The sequence below is a fragment of the Astyanax mexicanus genome, chromosome 15 (genome assembly GCF_023375975.1).
Source record: "Astyanax mexicanus isolate ESR-SI-001 chromosome 15, AstMex3_surface, whole genome shotgun sequence".
NCBI classification, from domain to species: Eukaryota; Metazoa; Chordata; class Actinopteri; order Characiformes; family Acestrorhamphidae; genus Astyanax; species Astyanax mexicanus.
The window spans coordinates 6,744,382-6,768,449 of record NC_064422.1 but is presented as its reverse complement, the minus strand read 5'-3'; the positions used below and the strand labels follow the sequence as shown (position 1 = coordinate 6,768,449).

The window sequence follows — 24,068 nt, the reverse complement described above, 5'->3', positions numbered from 1 at the left end:
TTTAATGTATGTATTTCAATTGTTTAATAAACAAATAACAAATACAAATTGTGAATTATCATAAGTAAACCGTGATCTTTTGAGAAGAAATTTGCAATATATATTTTTTTTATTTACTGAGCTAAAGATAATGCTTATGGAGAAAATATTTACAGTATATACCTTAATTATCTATAGATACATTCAGATTTGCTCCTTATTTTTTGTTAATTCAATTTAAATGAGCTTAATTGGCATGACTGTAATGACAAAAATATTGGCAATGCATTAAATAATAAAAACTAATTAAAAGAGAGCATGTATAAATATATTGCATGAAATACTACATTTAAAGACTTGCTCCTTAATTTTTGTTAATTCAATTCAAATTAGCTTAATTGGCATGACTGTAATAGATAGATAGATAGATAGATAGATAGATAGATAGATAGATAGATAGATAGATAGATAGATAGATAGATAGATAGATAGATAGATAGATAGATAGATAGATAGATAGATAGCAGCAACAATACAATTAGAAACATATTCAAACATAAATTAAAACACAGAAGAATAGAAAATATATACATGGCATTAAATGTACAGTACAGTACATGGCATTAAATATCGATATTTGTTATTTGTGAATTTTGTATACATTTTTTTATGACAAGAATATTGGCAAAGCATTGCAATAAAAAAGTACAATAAAATAAAATAAGCAACAATAATAAGTGCCAACAGTAGTGAATAAAAACATATATAACAAATAAAGACTCAGGTGCAAAATGTCCTTAATTTAGATTTTAGAGTTTGACCCCTGCCATAACTCTTCTCTCTGACTTGTTTGTGTTCCATCTCCTCTGCACAAACAGCGCTGTTAACTACGTCTAACTTTTTCTGCCCCCCACCCTCTGCGTTTTATTACACATGCGCAAGGTCCAAAGATCAGCGTGTCCATGCGTTTGGGTGGTGGGCCCTCTGATATAAAAACCACCGCCAGCAGGCTCTGGAGTGTCAGTTGCATCTCTCTTATCCACAGACAGATAGCTTTCTCTAAAGGGAACATCTTCAGGATGAACACAGTCATGGATGCTATGCATGGCTATGGGGTGAGCAGCACCCAGTACCTGCAGACCCACTACAGAGACGCCCAGAGCTGGTTCCTCTTCGTGTCCTTCGCTGCAGACCTGAGGAACACCTTCTTCGTCTTCTTTCCCATCTGGTTCCATCTGAGGGAGTCTGTAGGCATCAAGCTTATATGGGTGGCAGTGGTGGGAGACTGGCTCAACTTGGTGTTTAAATGGTAAGTCGTGGTTGATGTTAATTTTATGTGTTAATCTGATTGTTATATAGGTATATAGGTAGGGATGAAATACTACATGTAAACACATATGTGTATGTAATGTTTGCTCCTTATTTTTTGATTTATAGGATCCTGTTTGGAGAACGCCCATACTGGTGGGTCCACGAGACCCCTTACTACAGCAACACCTCCATGCCACACATCGAGCAGTTTCCCATGACCTGTGAGACGGGACCAGGTGTGTACAAAAAATATATATAAAGATTCCTTTGACCCAGTCCCTTTAGGAACCTTTAAAAAACGTATCCATAGAAACATGTGAACCACATTGGATAGCTAATATATTTCCCCTTCTTTTTCTGAACTTTGGAGTTTTAAATACTATGATGAAGATTCTTCTTAACTTTACTGTTCATTCCTCAGTGCATACAACCATTATAATATATAGAATCTGTGCAGCAAAAACAGCTTTTTTTTTTTATTTAATCACGGCATTGTTGTCAAGCTTATCTGCAAAAGCAAAAACTAGATAATCAGCACTGAGTGAAACTCGATTCCACTTGTTTGATCAATTGGTCAACTGAAGACATGTTTTTGTTTAGCTGGAACAACCAACAGTTGCTTAAGTTATTATATTTATATATTATACAGCAATATATCATATCATATTAGATTTAGATTGCGATATTTTATCAGTACATGGCATTAAATATCGATATTTGTTTATTTTTTGTATTTATGAATTTTGTTTATTTTTTAAAATCTTATTTCACGCAGTTTGAAAAGATTTCAGTGTTAATAAATCCATAATTCCTGGTAGTTGCTTATTTAGGAGTATTTAAATCCTATTCATGAAGAACTGATTGTCTTATGATAAAACTAATATTTTAAAATCACAGTATTACTGTGATATACTTGTTATTGTGTGCAGGGTATTGCGATAATACAATTTTAGGGCCATATATGCTGATTGTAGCAAGATGACAATTCACACTGTTCTCATTACTTATTAAATATTATCTACTGGAGACAGATTATATCAGATTATATCTGTTCAATATCTTTTTTTTTCTTTTTTTTACTTCAGTGCTGAATATATGGAGTGCATTATTAGTATCATTACATGTTGGATCATTGACTTCAGTTACAATCTGGTGAAAGTCTTAGTTAGGGGTCGGCTATATCATATCGTATGCAATAATATCAGCAAAAACACATATATATATATATATATATATATATATATATATATATATAAAACATTATTTTTGTTGCAGTAGTGTAGTCTTGAAATTATTATTTTTAATTCATAGTTTTGTCATATCATAGAATATTATTATCTAAAAATATCCTAAAATCTCAGGGTATTATTTTAAGGCCATATCGCCCATCCCTGGTGATAACATTTTATTGTGAGATGTAGTTATGATGCTATAATCAGTGTTATTACCGATTAAAGTCTGTAGAAAAGCTCTTTGGAAAAATAAATAAATAGAAGAAAATTGTTGTGAACTTTAACTGACTTCAACTGTGTTCTGGTGATGCAGGGAGTCCATCTGGGCATGCAATGGGAGCTGCTGGAGTCTATTACGCCATGGTGACGTCTATCCTCGCCATCCTGCTGAGCAACAAGAAGACCCTATCCTCCTCAGCCATGTAAGTAAATACAAACTCCATTTATAGAAGGCTTGTTCTAAAACTAACAATCCCAATTAATGATTTTTTTTATGCATTAGCTAACATTACGTCTTTTATTTTTTTGTGTTAGGTACTTGCGAGGCAGCCTGTGGGCGCTGTTCTGGACTGTCCAGATTTGCGTGTGTCTGTCCAGGGTCTTCATTGCAGCCCACTTCCCTCATCAGGTCATTGCTGGTGTTATTACAGGTCAGTTACAGCAACTGTACTGTACACTCTTTAAGATGCGCTAAATAGGACTATAGCACATACAGTAGCAGTGATTCTTAATTCTGGTTATGGTATGCTGGTATTATGTACTGCACATTTTAGTGGATTCCCCAACTCTAACTGAACCCCTGTAACTCTGCATGGGCTTTTAATGAGAGGATTGGTTGAATAAGGCGTGTTTTGCCTTCAGAAACAGGTTTAAGAAAATGTCATATTCAATTTTGTCTAATTCAATCAAGCACAGTCTATTCAATCTGTATAAATACAAGTGTACTGGACCTTAAGACACTTTCTATTCAAAATGCCAGCCATCGCAGATTTCTCATTTTATGGTAGTAATAGTTGCAAGTGATCTATTAAATGGCAACATTTTTGTCAATTTTATTTCTTTAAAATTAGATTTTCTACCTTCAAATTTCAGAAACATAGATTAATTTCAACCTTTCAAACCACAGCTTTAATGAGTGTCCTCTGTAGCAAAGTTATAGCAGTGCAGTACCAGTACTCACACTACACAGTAAAGGAAATGGTAACTTGCTCTTATAGCCCACAACACTGTGACCAAGCAGTCAGCCCTTTAAAAAATGATGAGTTTCTTTGATTTTACCAAATTGAAAACCTCTGGAATATAATCAAGAGGAAGATGGATGATCACAAGCCATCAACAAGCCATCAACTGCACTGCTTGAATTTTTATTCAATTATAGGAAAGGTGTATCATACTACTTATGTAACATATCAAGAAAAGTAACATTTTGTACTGTGTCTTCATTTAAGATTCAGTTTATGTAATATTTACTCAAAAAATTGAGTAAACTCTACCCAAACAAAGCGAGTGCATGTTGTTGCTTAAAATGTATTAAGTAGATTCTGTTACTATTCGGTTACTTTTAGAGTCTACTATAAGGTAAAATGTATGATGCTTTTGCATGTGGTAGATACATGTGTTGTTTAGTCTCACAACACCAGTAAATTCTTGGGAAATGCTGTATTTATTGGGCATCTCAATCATTTGTGTAAACTGTAAAAATACAGCAAACAATACCCGATATCCACTACACTTTTTATTTGCTATTTGGGCTAATTGGCACCTGATTAGTGTAAATGCAAAGAATTATTTTACTTTTTACATATTTAGTTCTAAAAATAAAGGTTGTCCACATATGAGGACTTTAGTTTTATATTTAAGTCGCAATTAGTAAAGATGTGCGAAACATTTATTTTGTGCATAAACACAGCAGCATTTGCTGCTTCAACAGGAAGACACAAAGACAAAGTTAAAAACATAAACATTTACTTTATTTACTGTTCCCTTCAATTCCTGAGCCAAATCGAAACTCTAACGTGTTAAACTCTTCTGCCACCACTAGGTGGCAGTATACTGGCCTCATACGAGGACACCAGGCCTTTGTAGAGCAACATTTTGTGTTGTGGTCTAGACAAACCAAAATGTGATGTCTAGGCGCCTAGGAGGTTAGATGTATTTTCGCACGAATAACCTGGTATTTTATTATCTGTGTATTTGCAGGTATGATCGTGGCTGAAGTCTTCAACAGACAGAAGTGGATCTACCAGGCCAGTCTGCAGAAATACTTCAACATCACTCTGTTCTTGCTCTCGTTCGCTGTGGGCTTGTACGTCCTCCTCAAAGCGATGGGCGTGGACCTCCTCTGGACTCTGGAAAAGGCCCAAAAATGGTGTGTCAACCCAGCTTGGGTCCACCTGGACACCACGCCCTTCGCCAGCCTGCTGCGCAACATGGGCACCCTCTTCGGCCTGGGCTTGGGGCTCCACTCCCCGCTCTACACTGAAAGCAAAAGGAGCGGTAGCGCCCCCTTCAGGATCGGCTGCATAGTGAGCACGCTGTTCCTGCTGCACCTCTTCGACTCCATCAAACCGCCAACCCACACAGCCGCCCTCTTTTACCTGCTCTCTTTCTGCAAGAGCGCCACCGTTCCCCTGGTTACCGTCAGCATCATTCCCTACTGCTTATCTGGAGCCATGAGCTTACAGAGCAAAAAGCAGCTCTAAAGGTTTAAGAGGACTTGTGGAGGATGCTGGGTTTCCCAGACCTCGCTCTGCAGGGCTAACCATGCACATTTACTTGCCTGCACATTTTGATGCTTTCCCTGCTTCGAACACACAGGAAAAACACCAGAATGTGCAGGCAGCAAGTGGACTCCAGGAGCAGAACTGGAAACCACAGGACATGATCACAAACTATTAGCAGTATTTCCAGGTGCTTCAATCTTTAAATACATATATTTTTAAAACTCACTGTCAAACGAAAACTTGTGTCCAACAACAAATTCCATGTATTCTGTAAGTATTCTATTCCGTGCACTTGGATTTAACACAAGAGGCTTTATTTCCAATCCTGATAGAAGCAGAGCCTTGCTCCTTTTTTTACGCACTGTAAAAAAAAAAAAAAGTCGTTTATTGCTCAGGACAATGAAATATTGTGTTTAGATGACTGTTTTATTTAATCTCATAACTTATGTCTTAGTGCCCTTAGACCGTGTGCTGAGAATAGGCTTGGCGTCGAGCCCAAGTATACAAATGTTTTTATTTTAGAGGAGGTTCGTTTTTGCGGACTGATAGATATATTTAGTTAAGAAAGTTTTAGTTAAAAAAGGTGAGAAACAGTATTTTCAGCAAAAATAAATTAAAAGAAAAAAAATAATAAAAAAAAGAAAGAAAATGCTGCCCTCATCTCTTATGTACCATTGTTTTTTTTTGTCTTTTGTCTGTGTATGTTATTGCTGTAAAAATGTCTATTTTTGACCCATTTGTAATAATAAAACACTGAAAATATGAATAAAGTTTTCTTGTCATCTATCATCCATCTATCAGCTCTTCATGAAGTGCAATGAGTACAAAAAGTACATAATACAAATAATAATAAAATACTGACTGTATTTATATGAAATTAATAATGCAATAATGATAAAAAATCTGATTTTATCAGTAACTTTATAAATGCATTTTACATACAGTACCAGTCAAAAAGTGTTTTTATTTATTTCTTTATTTAATTTATTGTCTACATTGTGGATTAATATTAAAGACAAGTAAACAATTAAGGGACTCATATGAAATTATGTGGTAAACAGTAAAAAAAAAACCCTGATAAACTGAGATGGTGATTTGAGGTGATTTCATTGGGATGAGCTGGAGCTTCACAGCATGAAGGAAAGAAAAGCAGCAACTATTGTTCAGCACCTCCAGGAACTCCTTCCTTCAAAATGCTGAAAAAACTATTCCAGGTGACACTCCCTCATAAAGAGACTGAGATTAAAATTAAAACCAAGAGTGTGCAGATCTGTCCTTAAAGATAAATGTGCTGCTTACCTAGAAGAATCTAAAGTATAAAACATATTCTCGTTTGTTCAACAACATTTTGCTAAATAATTCTGCATGTGTTGCTGTTCAGCTTTAATATAGTCTTCAGTACTAAACTCACAATGTAAAAAATCACACTGAATGAGCAGAGGTGTGTCCAAACTTTTGACTGGTACTGTATACTTTATTATCCAGTAAATACATTAGATGTAAATAGATTAGATGTTTACATAAATGAATCATAAAAAACAAATAAACTTAATTTAATAATCTGATAACAGCAGAACAGCAGGTACTTTTCAGGGCATGAGACTTCACTCCATTGGTTCACTGTTTTTAAGTGAAAGTTCATCTCAAAGGAATAATTCCTGGAGATGTAAATGATTATTTAAGAGGTTGAATTTTCCATGGAAATCAGTAACAGCGTGGTAATCTCCAATGTAACCAAATACAGAGTCATTCTGAGGAAGATTTGACCGTGTTCGGATTTTTGGGGGCAATACTGTGCAACACATTTAGAATGCATTAAATATAATAAAGAATACTAGTGTAAGCTTATTTTATCTTCTGCATTCCTTTAATGTATTTTATTGTTGATAATTATTGCTTACAGCCAATGAAAACCCACAATTCAGCATGAAGTGCTGTGCAGGAAAACACTGCACTGACTTTAGACTTGGTAAAACACAGTGGACCAACACCAGCAGATGACATGACTCTCCAAACCATCACTGATCATCCGTAAATTTTACACTTCATTTGGAAATCAAGAGTCTATGTTAGTTTAACTTTGGTGTCATTGTTTATTTGGATTTTTATTAGTCATGCCCCATTAATTTAGAGTTTTTTGGCTATAAAAACAACTACAATATGCATATATTGAGTAAAAAAACAACTTAACGTAATCATTGCAATAAATGTAAGGTAAGATAGACCGCTTGTGCAATATTATTTTTTAACTTAAAAAGTGAAGTTTCAGGAGCACCACATTTTGAGCGTAAAGTACTTGTGGTTTATCTGTTGAACTTAAAGAGGAATGTTTGTTCAACTTAGTATTGCAATACAGTATTATTAATTTATTAAAACAACTGAGTTTTAAAAACGTAATTCATTTGATGCAACAAATTACCTCAAATGATTTGAGTAGACTTAAATTATTAGGGTTTACAGTGTTAACTGTTCTCCCACAAGGTGGTGCTGCAGATCAGTATCTGTTTCTGGTTCTCTCAAGTGAGAGGAGCAGTGTGTGTGTGTGTTCTCTTTATCTGCTGAATGCACACCTGGTTCATATGAATGAACTCTATATGTGACTATTTGCACACTTTCAAAGTGTTTGTATATTTACTCCTGGTTACAGTTAATTTAACACTGTTATTAAAATATAATTCTGTTTGATCTAGATCTAGCTTAAGCTGATGCTTAAACTTCAACCGAATTATTTTAAATCCTAGTATCTAAATCATTGAAAATATTACACACATTTTCCACTCCTTAAGCTTTCAGATGGAATTTTTTAGAGGGATTTTAAGCATTTATTGTTGATGATTATTGCTTACAGCCAATGAAAACCCAAACATCAGTATCTCAGAAAATTTGAATATTATATAAGACCAATTGGTACTTTTGGCAGTACTGTGGGCAGTGTGCCAAGTCCTGCTGGAAAATGAAATCTGCATCTTCATAAAAGTTGTCAGTAGCAGAGAGAAGCATGAAGTGCTGTGAGATTTTGCGGGAAAACAAAACTGCACTGACTTTAGACTTGATAATAAAACACAGTGGATCAACACCAGCAGATGACAGACATGTCTCTCCAGTAAATTTTACATTTCATTTGTAAATGAAGGGATCAGAGTCTGGAGGAAGAGTGGAGAGACACACAGTCCAAACTGCTCGAGGTCTAGTGTGAAGTTTCCACCTATCAGTGATGGTTTGGAGAGACATGTCATCTGCTGGTGTTGATCCACTGTGTTCTATTATCAAGCCTAAAGTCAGTAATATGTCTATATAATATGAATTTTACATTTTTAACTGAATTACTGACATAAAGTAACTTTTCAATGATATTCTAATTTTTTGAGATGCACTAGTATATCGTCGCTGGCCAGTTTATCAAGAAATTTTAGCACAGTGTGAGGGACAGCTTGTCTGTTTTTTATAATTATGTAGTGAACTGAAAAAAATCAACAAAAATGGATATAAGTGTTTTTCATAGGACAGCAACGATATGCAAAAATGTGCTAAATGATTTGGATAGCAGTTTTTAAAAGTCAGACAATAACAGCACATTTTGTCATTTTTGTCAAAATAAATAAGTAAATTATGAGAATGAACATTTTTAAATATTATAATATAATTATTTAAATTAAATATAATTATGTTTTTAAAATGCTCTAAATTACTGTTTAGAACAAAATCTTTTCATGTCTTTTGTGAACTTTATTAAACTGGACACAATTGTAAACTCCGGCAATGGAAGTTTGTAATTCACTTGTAAAACAATTACAGAATTCCGTAAGTCATTTACACATCAGCAGAGATGAACCTGTGTTTAAGTTCAAGTTAGTATAACACTGGTTAAAAGGTTTTTTAGAACACCCCCAGGTTTTTCTATTTTTTGCCATTTAAGCTTTTCAGGTCAAGTGGATATTCTGAAATAGTACAACATCCAGATAATGTAAATGGCACAAAGGTTAGCAGTAAGCTGTCAGAGTTTTGAGGGAAAAAATAACTGTTAAAAAAGAATAATAATAAAATTGTGTTTCTGGACTGACTGACCCATGTGAGAAAATAAAAAAAACAGCTTGTCTGAGTCATACAGTACGGAGTCCAGGAGGGGCTGTGAATAAAAAAAAAATTAAATTGAGCAAACAATTTTTTTCTGCGGAAAGGAACATTTTCCTGTTTTAATCTGTTATAGGGCTGCTGTGATTATCATCAGTTAGATATATTTGATTTGGTATAGTTTATATAACACAGAGACAGTCATCCTGCATTAGTAAAATGTATATTTCCTTTATCCATGACTGGAAAACGACTGTATTTATGTTCCTTTGGTGGCAGTCTGCGGACTGTATGCGCTCTCCCCACACGGGAGGCGTCTTGCAGCAGCGGGAGCCAAAGGACCGGCTACTGATAGCAACGCCACTACCACAATGTAGATAACTGATGATAATCACAGCAGCCCTGTAACAGACCAAAAGCGGAAAATGCTACTTTCCCTTCAAGCTTTTTGTCGTAGTTTGCATAAAAAATCGTTTCCTGAAAATAAAGAAATTGTTTGCTCAAATTAAAGAAATTGCTTGCTCAAATTAAAGAAATCATGAGCTCGAATTGCAAATTGTCCACTCAAATTAAAGAAAATGTGAGCTAGATTTATTTTTAATTTTTTTCCACAGCCCCTTCCAGGCTCCACAATACAGCACTGCTACTAGACAACAAAACAATAGGAGTTCTACAACTGTACTGTACTAACGGTACTGTATATGGAAGTTAATGATGCTACCTTTATTTTATTTACATTTACTAACATTACAAATAGTTTGATCTCTTTCAAATAAATCAAAAATACTATACTCAGCAATGTACTAAATTATTAGTACATTATTAAATGATTAATTATAAATTAGTCCAATGTTTTATTCGGATGGACTACACTTCCCTTGGTTTAGAGCTACAGCTTTCCTCCTCATATAAAGCAGCTGCATGTGTCAGTCTGCACTGGCTGAAGACGAGGCTCGCTCATTCCTCTCCAGCGCTGTGGTGAGGAAGATGCTCCTGCAGTAAAGTCTCAACCTCTGCCCTCTTACTCAGACTGTTAGCTTTACCCTGGAATCGCCCGTTCTTTGCTGCACCTTTTCCTTGTAGCAGCTCCGACACACTGTGAATAAACATTCAGACACAACACGATCAGTGCAGCAGAAAACAGAGAGTCAACTGACACAGGGACTCTGCAGCAGAGGTGTCAAATAACCAAGTACATATAATTTGTTATGTTATTTAAGTAGAAACGTTGGTTATATATATTTTACTGGAGTAAATATTTTTTTTGCAGACGTCTTTTTACTTCTACTTCTTACATTTTCACACAATTATCTGAACTTTCTACTCCTCACATTTTAAAAATAGCCTCATTACTTCTATTACATTACAGCTTGTGTTTTAATCCGGCTTCTCATCGTTTAATAAACACCCCTATCCAGATAAATCTCTCCATCCAGATAGAGTAAATCTGATTGTGATTGGCTGTAGGGAAGTATAAACATACACCATTCTGACTCCCTATTGATTTATATTGTGATCCATCACAACTGCACACATCATCATTTTAGTTAAAACACACATTTAAGTATTTACATAATCTCAAAGATTTATTTTGTAAACAGACCAAGTTTCAATGTCAAACTCATGGATGGCATGTAATACATTTTTTTAAAAAAATGAGTGTAGTATGTGTGTTTTAACAATTTCAGGAATTATAATATATTATGTATCACAAATTATTTGAGTAATATTGTATAAATTAAGTCAATGTAATTAGGTAATATTGTATGCAGAAATTATGTAATGTTTACTAAAAGAAAGGATTGACTGAAGTGCAGTTCACTTATTTACTCTATGTAACTCTAAGTCTTGAAACAGAGTTAAAGTTACTTAAATTTACATTAAATTAAATTAACTTAAAGCTCACCTTCCGTCGTTTTTTCTTTCATTTTAAAATGTCTAGTTGTGGTCTCTAGTATGAATGAATGACATGTGAGCCGTTTTTGTAAAAAAAAAAGTGCTCAGGTGTCTCTGTATAGCTCTTTTTTAATGGACTGTTTTAGGGGTGTGTCCAAAAGGACCGGATTCCAGCTTTGCTCATGAATATTCATACATGCAAACAGCATGCAAATATCTCTCCTCTGATTGGCTAGGAGCACTGCGACGCCCCTCCGCCGCTCTGCCGCTCACTGCCTCCCACCTCCTAACTGATGAGCGGTGATGTTGCGTCGCTTCAGCTCCGCCTCTGGGAGTTTCTCGAGCCAAGGTGGGCTGGTCTGTGAGTTTCTGCCTACGTAGGCAGAAAGATAATTCAAAATTCACCCGTTTTTCGGAGGGGGGGAGGGGGGATTTCTTTGCTTAGCTCCTGCAGACAATGGGGGCTGCAAAACAGTTTAATGTGCAGGTGTACACATTCAACTCGGAGAGACCTACTGTATTCCACAAAAAACAAGAAAAATCGGATTTTCGCGGAAGGTGAGCTTTAAAGAAAGCAAATGCAGAAAGTTGCACAAGTTTTTTTAAGTAAATTTTACGCGTAATTTTTTAAAGTGTACAGCCAAAAGAACTGTGAAGAGAGAGAACCACGTGTCCAAACATCGTATCTTCTGCATTGCATCGCTAATTTTCGTGTTCCTTTAGTTCTCGCATGTTCTAGTGCCAAACTTTTTTTTACAGAGAAGTCAGATGAGTCTGTGATTTCCCAACAAAAAAAAAATGGTGTAAATGGTGACCCCATGTGGCTGGATGATCAGTCATGCAGTGTGTAGTAGCAAGGCTTTAATATCCATTTGTCTTACCGTGGTGCCAGCTGAGTAATCACATTTTCTGGGCCTGCAAGTAAAAAGAGTCCGGCTCCTTTCTCTTCTCCAACAGTCAGAAATATCACTGTGTCCTGGCAACAAGACCACATGCATGTAAATGATCCCATCCAGACGGTGAGTATGCAAATGAAGTAAACTGTATTTTGCAAAGCTTATGCCAATGAGTCTCAGGTACACTAAGGTACAATATATATATATATATATAGACAAATGTTTGTCTACACACCTTCTCATGAATGCATTCAGCTACTTTAAGCTGCCTCCATTGCAGAAACTGATGTGCAAATGCACACACACACAGCATTGTCTAATACCCGTACAAATATACTGCCCATATGTATTTTTCGGATTATAAGGCGCACTATCAATAAACATATTTTTTCTGGTCTAAGGCACAGTAGATTTTAAGGCGCATTAAGCAACAGTAGTAAGAAAGCCTACATCAAAATAACAAGGGTGTCGCCAAGTTGCCCTTCTAATGGGGAAGCTGGAGGAAGCGCCTAACTGTACGTCCACACCGAATGCAATAAAATCGCTCTGTGTCGATGAGTCGCTTAGGGGCGTGTCTCACTCAGAACTAGCTGTCGCTGGTGGGCGTTTTCCAAATACGGAACATACAGAAACAAGGAATCAGCCTATCTACACAATTCCTGAACATTAAACAGTCGTACAGACGTTTCACAAACAATAAATCTTTATATCTTTTATAACTACTATTAAGTACAATTATTAAACATAATTATTTCAAATTACAATAAATGGATTTACTTAAATATAATAATTTTGTAAAAAATGTAGTAAATCATTTTCTTAATTTATATATATTTTATATATTTAAAATAATTTTAAATATTGTTAACTTAAATGTAATATATACTTCCTTGGATGTAATTAATATGTTTACTTAAATATTGTAAATCATCCTCTTGATTTAATAAACATTATTTCTCTTAATTTAATAAATAATTCCCTCCGTTTTAATAAATTGTTCCGTTATTTTAATAAATAATATATATTTAATATATATTTAATATATAGTTTTCTATTAAATAAGGTAATTCTCTAAGGATTTACTTCGCTTGCTCTCATTGAAAATTAATGACTTCCGGCTGCTTTGTCGCTCGCGTCACGTTTGGTGTGGATGCACGGTTAGTAAACAGAACTGTAATTCTTAAAAAAAAAAAAAAACGTTTTCTTTCAAAGTCAAATGAGCACCGGATTTTAATCTACACAGATTTCTCTCCTGAAAACATTTATTTTGGTGAGTAATGTGCTTCAGTTTCTTTACAGTAAGCTTAGATTCCCAATATTTTGTCCAGGTTTGAGTTTTCAGTAAAGTCTCTCCAGCACTAAGGCTGGGTGCAGCAGTATTAGCATTAGCCACTAACCACGGCACTAGCAGGACGTAAATGCCGCCCGATAGCGCTAGACTGAGAAATCCTGAGTGTTCCTGTAACCCAGGACACTATCAGCTAGTGGTTCATCCCAGATTTCAGAAGAGAGGAACAAATAAGCAGCTGTTACAATACTTATTACGTTTAAACATAAACATATAAGGATATCAAAATACACACCTGAAAGCCGATCTCATTGGCAATGATATTCATGAACTCGTTGTCACCATCTTTGCTATGAGGAGATAGAAAGAATACATCAAGATCTCTTTAAAGGTAAGTTTGTTTAATTTACAAGCCCCAAAAAAACGCACACCTCTTCTCTTAAATTTTTACATGTGACTATCAAACAACCCTGCTTGGTGGGAAAACTATGAACCTGGCAACTGGTAGCTGAGGCACTACTAATACTAAAAGAAGTAAACACAGCTTTATTGTCACTGTTCCCGCAGTATGCAGAGAACAATATTTATAACATAGAGTAGAATAAGTAAAATAAAATAGAAAATATACAGTTAACTTAAACAATATAAACAATAACTTACACCATAGACATGTGGTATTTCACTGTAGATGTAAGGTAAAAAAAACTGAATATATAGATTTCGTAATGCTATACACATGAATTAAAAAAAAAAAAAAACACTGAGTACTTGAACATTTTCCTCTCAGTCAAATTATTACAATAAAAACTTCCTCACAATAGATAGTTCGAGAGTGCTGTAGTAAAACTTGACTTGTACTGACTCAGGAGCTTCCCCAATAGGAAACTATTTTGCGACTAATCTAAAAAATCGACAAAAAATTGTCCCATTTTTTAACTACTAAAATAGTAATTTTAGTCCTACATAAAATAGCTTCAGTCCTACTTGACTAACGTGTAAAGGCATGTGACTAAAACCTTATCAGAATACAATCCAGATTATAATCACGTAAAGTGACCAGCTGTAAACAGGGTATAAGAGCAGTATGGATACACACTTGTGCAGGCTGAAGAAGTTTCCTCTGTCTGGTTGGTTCTTGAAGTTCTGTGCTATGAGAACAGCCATGTCTCGCAGGAGAGTGAGATTACTCTGCAGAGTAAACACAAGTAAACAGGCCACTGTAAAATAAATTACATTCCAGCCCAGTGGCAGAACTGCAATCCAGACTTTTCTTTAAAATTTAAGGTTTTAAATCATTTGTACTGATTTTATTATTAAGAAAAACATATGATTTATCAGTTTTTCCTGAAATTGCGCTTTGCTAAAATGTACAATGCTGAAAAGGTAACACAGTATTAAAAAAAAACATTTACTTTACTTTACTTTACACTTACTTTCATGTGATTTTAGAGAGAATAATCTGAAGATATTTCATGATTATCTGCTCAAATTCAGATACATTTCAAAACAGTTGGAATTGTAAAGCATTTACTCCTTGTAATGCTGCCAATCCTTCTCACAACAATTAGGGCCCTATTTTGGCGATCTATAGAGCATCAGTCAATTATGCATCGCACAGCTGGATTTAGGGAATGTCTGTGGTATCGTGAGGGTGCAACAAAATATGCCAAAAAATATGCAAAAGGCATGAACTAATTAATTCTCTTAATTAATCAGGGGTGTTGTTTGGTTGTAACATGAAATAAACCAATCAGTGTAGCAGTTGTCATTTCCTTTAAGAGGCAGCAGTACTCTAACTTTGGTGTGTTTGTATCTTAACAGCGCAACACTTTTGCACTTTTGTCTCAGTAGAGGATACTAACCTGCACGTTCATGCTCTGAAGATACACCAGCAGCTCATTTAGAGAACAGCAATTTTATTTTATTTTTTATTCTGTTTATTATAATACCGTAAAAGCTGGATTTTAGCACTGCACGGTGCTTCTGCATGGCTAAGATAAAATTGGGCGGCTGACTGTTGACTGTTGTCAGGGTTTTAATCAATCAGTGGCGCACCTGTGTTTTCCACCACCAAGATAGAAACATGCCAGAAATTTACCTGACCACACCACCAAGGCTATCAGTGTAGATTTATTACTAAACACTATTTTAACAGTTCTGAAAAAAAGCCTACAGTGAATTCTGCACAGAAGTTTCTGGAGATCATCTTACCTTCTGAAGACGCTTCACCGTTTTCTGCAGTTTATCCACTGCATCAGCATGCTCATCAGGCCCTGTCCTACAGGATGACAGAGATTAAAATCACTGTGATTAATGACTATCTGACCGATAAATAATATAATTATGATTTATAATTTCTCGCTCTGTTGGCTGACTCACTTGAGCAGGGCTGTTAGAGACCTTTCAGTACTGTAGCTCTTCTCTGCGTATTTCAGTACTCGGTTTCCAGCAATGAAAATTAAATTGGTCTTATTCTTCTTCCCTTTCTCTGTCCCAAGAATCTTAATCACCTTTGGATCACATTAATCAAAAACAGGGTGATATAAAAAAAAAACAAGTACAGCTAGCATTTTTACAGTTCCAGTCAAAAGTTTAGACACATCTTCACACTTCATAATGTTTTTTTTTTCCTACATTATGAATAAATACTGAAGTCATTCAGACTATAAAGGAACCATAAGGAATCATGTAGTAACTTAAAAGTGTTAAACAAACCAAAATACTCTGTGAAGAAGCATTTAGGTGTGTTTATCTGGGGTTCTGTTAACTTGTGGTTTCTGAGGCTGGTAACTCTGCTAAACTTATCCTGTACAACAGAGGAAACTCTTGCTCTTCCTTTCCTAGGGCGGTCCTGATGAGAGCCAGTTTCATCATAATGTTTTTGACAGTCTTTGAAACTGCACTTAAGGATACTTTCAAAGTTCTTAACAAGTTCAGCACAGCTGTTAACTGAAAGCCTGAAATCCAGCCAAGATCTGCAAAGCTGTCATCGAAGCGAAAGGTGCTAATTTAAAAAATATAAAATATAAAAAATATTTTGGTTTGTTTAACACTTTTTTCTTTACTAAATAATTCTATGTGGTTTTCTTCACAGTTTGGATGACTTTAGTATTAATCTCCAATGCAGAACTTTTTTAACACAATGAAAAAACACTGAATTTAAGGTGCAAATCAATAACAGTGTGATATAAAAATAAGATACAGTATATCCAGCATTCTTATTACCAGCAATAAGCAAATAAGCAGATAAACTGATCATATTCTAACTATTCTAGTATTCTGAATGCATAATGAATTTATACAGATATTGCAGAATTACTACTGTACTGACCTGTAGATGACTGAGATTGGACACATGGGTTCCACAGCACATGTTGGCATCAACGCCCTCAATGTCGATAATCCTGATAGGTCCAGCATGGTCATCTGGGAGACCTCTACTTCTGACCTGTTTACAAGCATTAAAGACATGAAAACAACTAAGGGACACATAACGAATTACATATTAAACTAAGAAAAAACATTCAGTGTCCTCCACATTAATCTCCTGACCTAAACCTGATGAACTATTGTTCAGCACCTCCAGGAACTCCTTTCCTTCAAGACGCTGAGAAAACTATTCCAGGTGACTCTCCTTCATGAAGACACTGAGATTAAAATCTCACCAAGAGTGTGGAGATCTGTTCTCAAAACTACTCTAATCATCTTAAGTAAAAAATTCTGCTTAAATGCTATGGTTTGTTTAACACGTATTGTTCTTGTTTATTTGTGTATTTATTACTTCTACTAGAATCATAATTATTACTATTATTATTTTAGTCAATTTAATTAATCTAGTTTAATTTTTATTTTCCTTCTTGATCTTATTCCCTCTGTATATTTATAATGACAGGTAAATTACGTAAAATAATTCTCTCTTAATTCTCTCAGTTTTATTAGAGTAATTTATGTAAAATAATTTCTAGATTTGTATATTTATACATTTTATGGCTGTAGTTTGTGTATCCGGTCACTGTATATATTGAGTTGAGGTTTCAGTAAATGGTTAAAATGAGAATTTCTCTTGTCTGTGGTTTCCTCCTTCACAATTTCACACACCAATTCACTCATTTAACTCATCCACTCTGTTATACGCCTCTCTTATCCCTAGAAAAACTAAAAGGGCTGTACCACACACACACAGATGACACACACACACCTTCTCCACAGCCGGGTCATCCAGTGAAAGGAGCTGCACGTTGACTGGAACATGCTCACGGATCTTCTCATTGACTGCAGCCTCCAAGGCCTCCATCTCTCCTGCCTTCACTGCGGCTGTGTCCAGTTCAATACTGCTGCGCTGCCGTCCCAATTCCCTGCAGCACAACTAACACTTCAGAGTGTACCCCATGCAGTGTTTATATACACACATACATACATTTAACTTAGTTTTAATTTTATTCTTTTGATTAAAATGTATAATAATTTTAGTCATTCAGTTATTATTAGTTTGTTCAAATAAAATGTATGTATTATGTATTTCTATGATTTTATCATGCTAAAAGTACATCTAAAGTAAATAACTGAAAAAGAGAATAAGTAAATAAAAAGTGCAGTTTAAGTTGAACTTTTTAATTTTCTAAATGGTGTCAGGTCTACTCTCATACCCATGTGAAGAAGCTGATTGGTCAATTCATTTTAGAGTGGGTGTGTCTGCTCTAAAGAGTGGTTAGTTCAGTGGGTGTGTTTAGTGAGGGAGAGAGAGGGAAGGGCGAAGTAAAGCTGTGCAGAGACTCGGGGAGAACTGCTGAAACTGATTGGAACACATAGTCTATATCGATATAAACAATAATGTCTCTTCTTATATCTCTTATTGGACAAAATACATCAATATTTCTTAAAATCTCAATATTTCGCCCAGCCCTATTTTAGCAATGCTGATTTAATGCCGAATAGCACAGAGGCTGATCCAGCAATCTGTAAACACTTGTTTAATTATACTTATATTTATTTATTTATTCTAGTGCTGTCAACATTAATACACACAATTAATCTGGATATTTTAACACTTTCATATAAAAAAGTTTTTTTTTTGTCTTTCTCCCAAAAGACAAATTATAATGAATTAACACATAAATAATGTGTATTAATCAATATGCAATATAATATGTATTAATATATACATATAATAAACATATCAATTCGTTAATTAATTTAAAAATATAGATTAATAAATAAAAATGACACAAATAAAACCTGATTTCCGTGTTTTATTTTTTTACTTCAAGGTTAAACATAAATTAGGTAAAGTAAGACTTGAAAACAACAAAGGAATTTATTAAATGAAAAGAATATACTTAAAGCCTGATAATTCCATTATTACAAGGACAACAATAAAGTATTACCTACAGTAACTATTTAAGACCATTTACACTAGCACAAATAATACAACTTACATTTACAGGGAAAGAATCTTACCATGAAGTAGTTTTATATCCAAACATTGTGTCTGCCAAAGCAGTTATCAGATGCTGTCCTGGTCAAAGAAAAGTATTTAAAAAACGTATTTAGAGCAAAAATATTTAATGAGAAATGTCAAGTGTCAAAAACACATTGTCTACAGTGGCATGCAAAAGTTTGGAAAATATAACGCTTTGAAATTTGCATCAACTGGCTCTAATCTCCAAGAATTCACATTCTTTTGCAATGTCTTACTCCTTAAAGGACTCTTTATTTAAATAAGCAATACAGATGTCCCAATCACATTTTTTTTTTTGCCTCCAAGTCATTTGATTTTAGTCCTGATTCGATAAGGTTTAGTTAAGGTTTTTAAATTATTTTTTTAACCATTATTTACATAACAGTATTAACCTTTCCCATTTTTAACATAAAAATAAGCAAGCACTACATAGCCATATAAAGGATTTCTATTTCTAAAAAATATTAATTCTGTGACTTAATTAAGATCATGATAATATTTTTATAGCTGGTATTTCCCTAAATATTTGGGAGGAAGACAGTAATAATAGCGTAGTAGCCTAGACTTTCTTTTTTTTTTTACTGTATATTAATAGGGAGGATCTGATGCATTTAAATTAGAATATTTTAACAGGTTGTTGAGATACTGAGTTGCTTTTTGTTTCTGTCATATATTTTTGTCACACTAGTTGCTGCCAAGTTAATAAAGAGCTGTGCCCCACCTGCTCCTCCACTGTGACCAATCCACACAGTAACTGTAATTTTAAACTTTTGCATGCCACAGTTTTATTGCACGCTCACCTGAATGCTGCTGCATGTGGTCAAACCTCCGCTCCCAGTCCAACTTAAGCTGGACCTCCTGCCCTTCCTCTACAGGTGAGCTGATAAAGTGCACTGCCTCGGGTCCCTGCCTCGTGACTCGCAGGACTGGAACATTCTCAATCGTACCGTGGTCATCGGGCTATGTTACAGTTTACAACAAGAGACTGATTTTAAACTATTATATGGCACTGCTTATAAAAGTCACATGGTATGAAAGTTACAAATCTTGAAAACTTTAGTTTAGTTTTACAAAACTTATGGAAATACACTCATTGACAAAAACAAACAAAAAAGTAGCACAAAAAAAGTTGTTGAAATGGAACTTTAACTGTGTGAATGTAGTGATTTTTAAATATAAAGCTCTAAAAAAATAATTAAGAATTTTGCTATTTAGAGGTATCTGTTTGAGCAAAATGAACATGGTTGTTTTATTCTACAAACTACAGACAAGATTTCTTCCAAATTCCAAATTAAAATATTGTCATTTAGAGGATTTATTTGCAGAAAATGAGAAATGGCTGAAATAACAACAAAAAAAAAAGATGCAGAGCTTTCAGACCTCAAATAATGCAAAGAAAACAAGTTCATATTCATAAAGTTTAAACAGTTCAGAAATCAATGGAAATCAATTTGGTGGAATAACCCTGGTTTTTAATCACAGTTTTCATGCAACTTGGCATCATGTTCTCCTCCACCAGTCTTACACAATGCTTTTGGATAACTTTATGCTGCTTTACTTCTGGTGCAAAACTTCAAGCAGTTCAGCTTGTGATCATCCATCTTTTTCTTGATTGTATTCCAAAGATTTTCAATTTGGTAAAATCAAAGAAACTTCTAGATCTCTTATAAGTGTTTATAATACTAAAGTGAATAATTTTACTGGGGAAAACTGTACAAGTCATATATGATAGCTCCCCAGGTCATCGCTCACCATGAGGCCTTCATTTTCATAATCAAATACATCCTTATTCAGTTAATTGACATTTACATTTATGGCATTTAGCTGATGCTCTTATAAAGAGTGACTTACAAGGTTATTTCTATTACAGAGGTGGGCCAATGAAGTGTTATGAGTCTGCTCCAAGGACTCTTATTGGTTTAGGGCAGCACCCAATCACCCAGACTGGGAATTAAACCCTACTCTTTCACATGATGTGGTAGCTCACTGGCAGGGGGTGGTGTTATCCACTGCGCCACACCAACCATAACTCAACTGAACTCAATTCAATTATAATAACAGTGTATTTTTTGAGTTTATCTCAGGGGTTGTAAAACTTACCTGCCCTCCTCCCTCAGGGAAGAGAATAGTGTCCTTCAATAGCACATTGAAACCTTTCACTTTCTCTTTTTTCCCATTATTCTCCAACTTAAGCTCAGCAGGAGAGCAGGACACAACTGCAGTCACAAACTGAAATAGAAACAAAATAAGCACACAGAGTTAGAGCTAGTTTGGTAAGGTATACATATAACACCTTAGTTTTGTAGGGCATACATATAAAAATCTGACAGACTAGAAGGAATATACAGTCATATGAAAAAGTTTGGGCACCCCTATTAATCTTAATCATTTTAGTTCTAAATATTTGGGTGTTTGCAACAGCCATTTTGGTTTGATATATCTAATAACTGATGGACACAGACAGAGTCGTGCTTGCAGAAATGGCTTCTTTCGCATCACTCTCCCATACAGCTTCTCCTTGTGCAAAGTGCGCTCGCTGTATTGTTGACCGATGCACAGTGACACCATCTGCAGCAAGATGATGCTGCAGCTCTTTGGAGGTGGTCTGTGGATTGTCCTTCACTGTTCTCACCATTCTTCTTCTCTGCCTTTCTGATGTTTTTCTTGGCCTGCCACTTCTGGGCTTAACAAGAACTGTCTCTGTGTTCTTCCATTTCCTTACTATGTTCCTCACAGTGGAAACTGACAGGTTAAATCTCTGAGACAACTTTTTGTATCCTTCCCCTGAACAACTATGCTGAACAACCTTTGTTTTTAGATCATTTGAGAGTTGTTTTGATGAGCCCATGATGCCACTCTTCAGAGGAGATTCAAATAGGAGAACAACTTGAAATTGGCCACCATAAATACGTTTTCTCATGATTGGATGCACCTGGCTATAAAGTTCAAAGCTCAATGAGGTTACCAAACCAATTTTGTGCTTCAGTAAGTCAGTAAAAAGTAGTTAGGAGTATTCAAATCAATGAAATGATAAGGGTGCCCATACTTTTGCACCGGTCAAATTTTGGTTTAATGCATATTGCACATTTTCTGTATATAAATAAACCTCATTTCAATCCTGAAATATTACTGTGTCCATCAGTTATTAGATATATCAAACTGAAATGGCTGTTGCAAACACCCAAATATTTAGAACTAAAAATGATTATGATTAATAGGGGTGCCCAAACTTTTCCATATGACTGTAAAGTCCTAACGTTAACTTTTACCAGTAGAAACTGCTGCTATTCCTTCACGCTGTGAAGCTCCAGCTCATCCCAAATCACCTTAAATCACCGTCTCAGTTCATCAGGTTTACATCAGTAAGTTAGTTAACTAGGTTAATGTAACGTTAGTTCATAGCTTATATATATATATATATATATATATATATATATATATATATATATATATATATATATATATAGAATGAAAGCTTCTACTAATAACAATTGTAAAAAGGTCTGTAATTTGTATTTTAACAGTAAAACTAGCTAGAGTTTAATAATTAAAACTTTGAATTATTTATATTTTTGCTGTAACGTTAACTACAGTTAAACTGAGACTGAGTTCAACACTTCTAGCTACACCACTGCCGTGTAAACACAACCCAGCTAAATTAAGTGATTTTCTGTATATTTATAATAATGCGTTACTGAACAGAAATCATGCTAACATTATATATTTAATCTACGTACTTGTTTCATGTAACTGTCTCTCTGACATTGAAAAGCCATGATATTCCAGCGCCTGTAGAGGAGAGTTCAGCACCTGTTCAGAGCAGCGTGAAGACCGCAACATTAGGGGGACAAATCTGACGGCAACCGGAAGTGCGTGTTTCAAAATAAAAGACCCAAGCGGTTAATACATTTTTAGTTAATATTAGACAAAATGCAATTTTAATATCCTTAGGCTACACTATTATTATAATATTTGAAAACAAAAAGTAGTATTATATATGAAAAAATACGTATACACATTATTTTATCCCATTAAATGATATGAATACAGGGTGGGCATAGTTTTATCAGTCTGCTGTCTAAACTATACATTGTGTCAACATAAACCCATAGTGAAATTAATTCAGCAGACCCTCCTCTGTCAGAAAACATGTAGTTTTCTATCAAAAAAGCGTAATTGTAGATGTAGGAGTCATCACACTATAGGCGATACATGGTTATATCCCATTAAATGATATGAATACAGGGTGGGCATAGTTGTATCAGTCTGCTGTCTAAACTATACATTGTGTCAACATAAACCCATAGTGAAATTAATTCATCAGACCCTCCTCTGTCAGAAAACATGGAGTTTACTATCAAAGAAGCGTAATTTTAGATGTAGGAGTCACTTATACTATAGGCAATACATGGTTATATCCTATTAAATGATATTAATACAGGATGGGCATAGTTTTATTGAGCATTGCAATGACAGATTTATTAGGGTATTTAAGTTTTTTTTTACAACTTAAGATTACCATTGTTAATATATTTGATACACAAATAAGCAAATAAAATAAAAACTCACTGAAGTCTTTAGTGGGGTAAATTGAGTTTAATATACATATGATTGTTAAACAAAGAATAAACAATCAGATAATTAAGCAATTTGTAACGTATTCAGAAAAAATATAAAAAAAAAACATTCTAGATATTTTGAACATATAATTATTATAAGAAATCCATATAACAAAATTAGCACTTACAAATCAAGTATGAAATGAAACTAGAAAAGTGCATTTCTTAAGGACAATGCAGAGCGACAGTTCATTATATATGGGGACAAAATCCAAAATCTGTGAATCCAATTAAAAAACTTTGTACAAGCACACCATTCCTGATCAGGCCAATCAATCTTAAGTTAAAACAGTGTTGATATCTCAAAACTATGGGACTAGTCAGTGGACAAAATATTAAATACCAAGATTCAGAAAAAGAAGAACAATCTCAATTGGATAACAATTGCAAATTTGTGAAATCAATAATTAATGAATTACTGTACAATATTTTGATGGAGAAGTTCATGTAATAGATAATCTCTCATGTTTTCATTGCAAAATTGATTTAGTGGAACACTGAACAACATTGCTTTTACAAAGAAACACACATAAAGGCCACAGTTGCTGCCACATGTTTGTTTTTTAAAATTAGTGCATTTGTGATAAAATTCATA

The 24,068-nt window shown here is 34.5% G+C and overlaps 2 protein-coding genes across 2 annotated transcripts; one reads left to right on the top strand and one right to left on the bottom strand.

Annotated features, from left to right (window-relative positions):
* The first annotated feature begins 985 nt into the window (after positions 1-985).
* Positions 986-5,589, top strand: g6pc1a.2 (glucose-6-phosphatase catalytic subunit 1a, tandem duplicate 2). Its single transcript, XM_007233994.4, has 5 exons — positions 986-1,288; positions 1,417-1,526; positions 2,836-2,944; positions 3,057-3,172; positions 4,722-5,589. The coding sequence occupies exons 1-5, from the start codon at positions 1,059-1,061 to the stop codon at positions 5,222-5,224; spliced, it is 1,068 nt and encodes a 355-aa protein (XP_007234056.2). The 5' UTR covers positions 986-1,058; the 3' UTR covers positions 5,225-5,589.
* A 20-nt stretch (positions 5,590-5,609) lies between these two features.
* Positions 5,610-22,720, bottom strand: aarsd1 (alanyl-tRNA synthetase domain containing 1). Its single transcript, XM_022669350.2, has 12 exons — positions 22,592-22,720; positions 20,955-21,083; positions 19,655-19,814; positions 18,854-18,911; positions 17,595-17,751; positions 16,728-16,844; positions 15,776-15,906; positions 15,608-15,674; positions 14,493-14,584; positions 13,692-13,746; positions 12,094-12,188; positions 5,610-10,412 (listed from the first exon to the last, which is right to left on the bottom strand). Exons 1-12 carry the CDS (start codon positions 22,628-22,630, stop codon positions 10,274-10,276), a joined length of 1,239 nt encoding a protein of 412 aa, XP_022525071.2. The 5' UTR covers positions 22,631-22,720; the 3' UTR covers positions 5,610-10,273.
* Between the last annotated feature and the right edge of the window lie 1,348 nt (positions 22,721-24,068).

What these genes read in the sequence shown, in the direction of transcription:
- aarsd1 (XM_022669350.2), bottom strand. Translation starts at nt 22,630, where the DNA reads ATGGCTTTTCAATGTCAGAGAGACAGTTACATGAAACAA. An exon ending in CCACATGCAGCAGCATTCAG is followed by an intron (nt 18,912 to 19,654) that starts GTGAGCGTGCAA and finishes TTCTTTGACCAG; the next exon opens with GACAGCATCTGATAACTGCT. An exon ending in ATTACTCAGCTGGCACCACG is followed by an intron (nt 10,413 to 12,093) that starts GTAAGACAAATG and finishes GTTTATTCACAG; the next exon opens with TGTGTCGGAGCTGCTACAAG.
- g6pc1a.2 (XM_007233994.4), top strand. Translation starts at nt 1,059, where the DNA reads ATGAACACAGTCATGGATGCTATGCATGGCTATGGGGTGAGCAGCACC. An exon ending in GACCTGTGAGACGGGACCAG is followed by an intron (nt 1,527 to 2,835) that starts GTGTGTACAAAA and finishes CTGGTGATGCAG; the next exon opens with GGAGTCCATCTGGGCATGCA. An exon ending in CATTGCTGGTGTTATTACAG is followed by an intron (nt 3,173 to 4,721) that starts GTCAGTTACAGC and finishes GTGTATTTGCAG; the next exon opens with GTATGATCGTGGCTGAAGTC.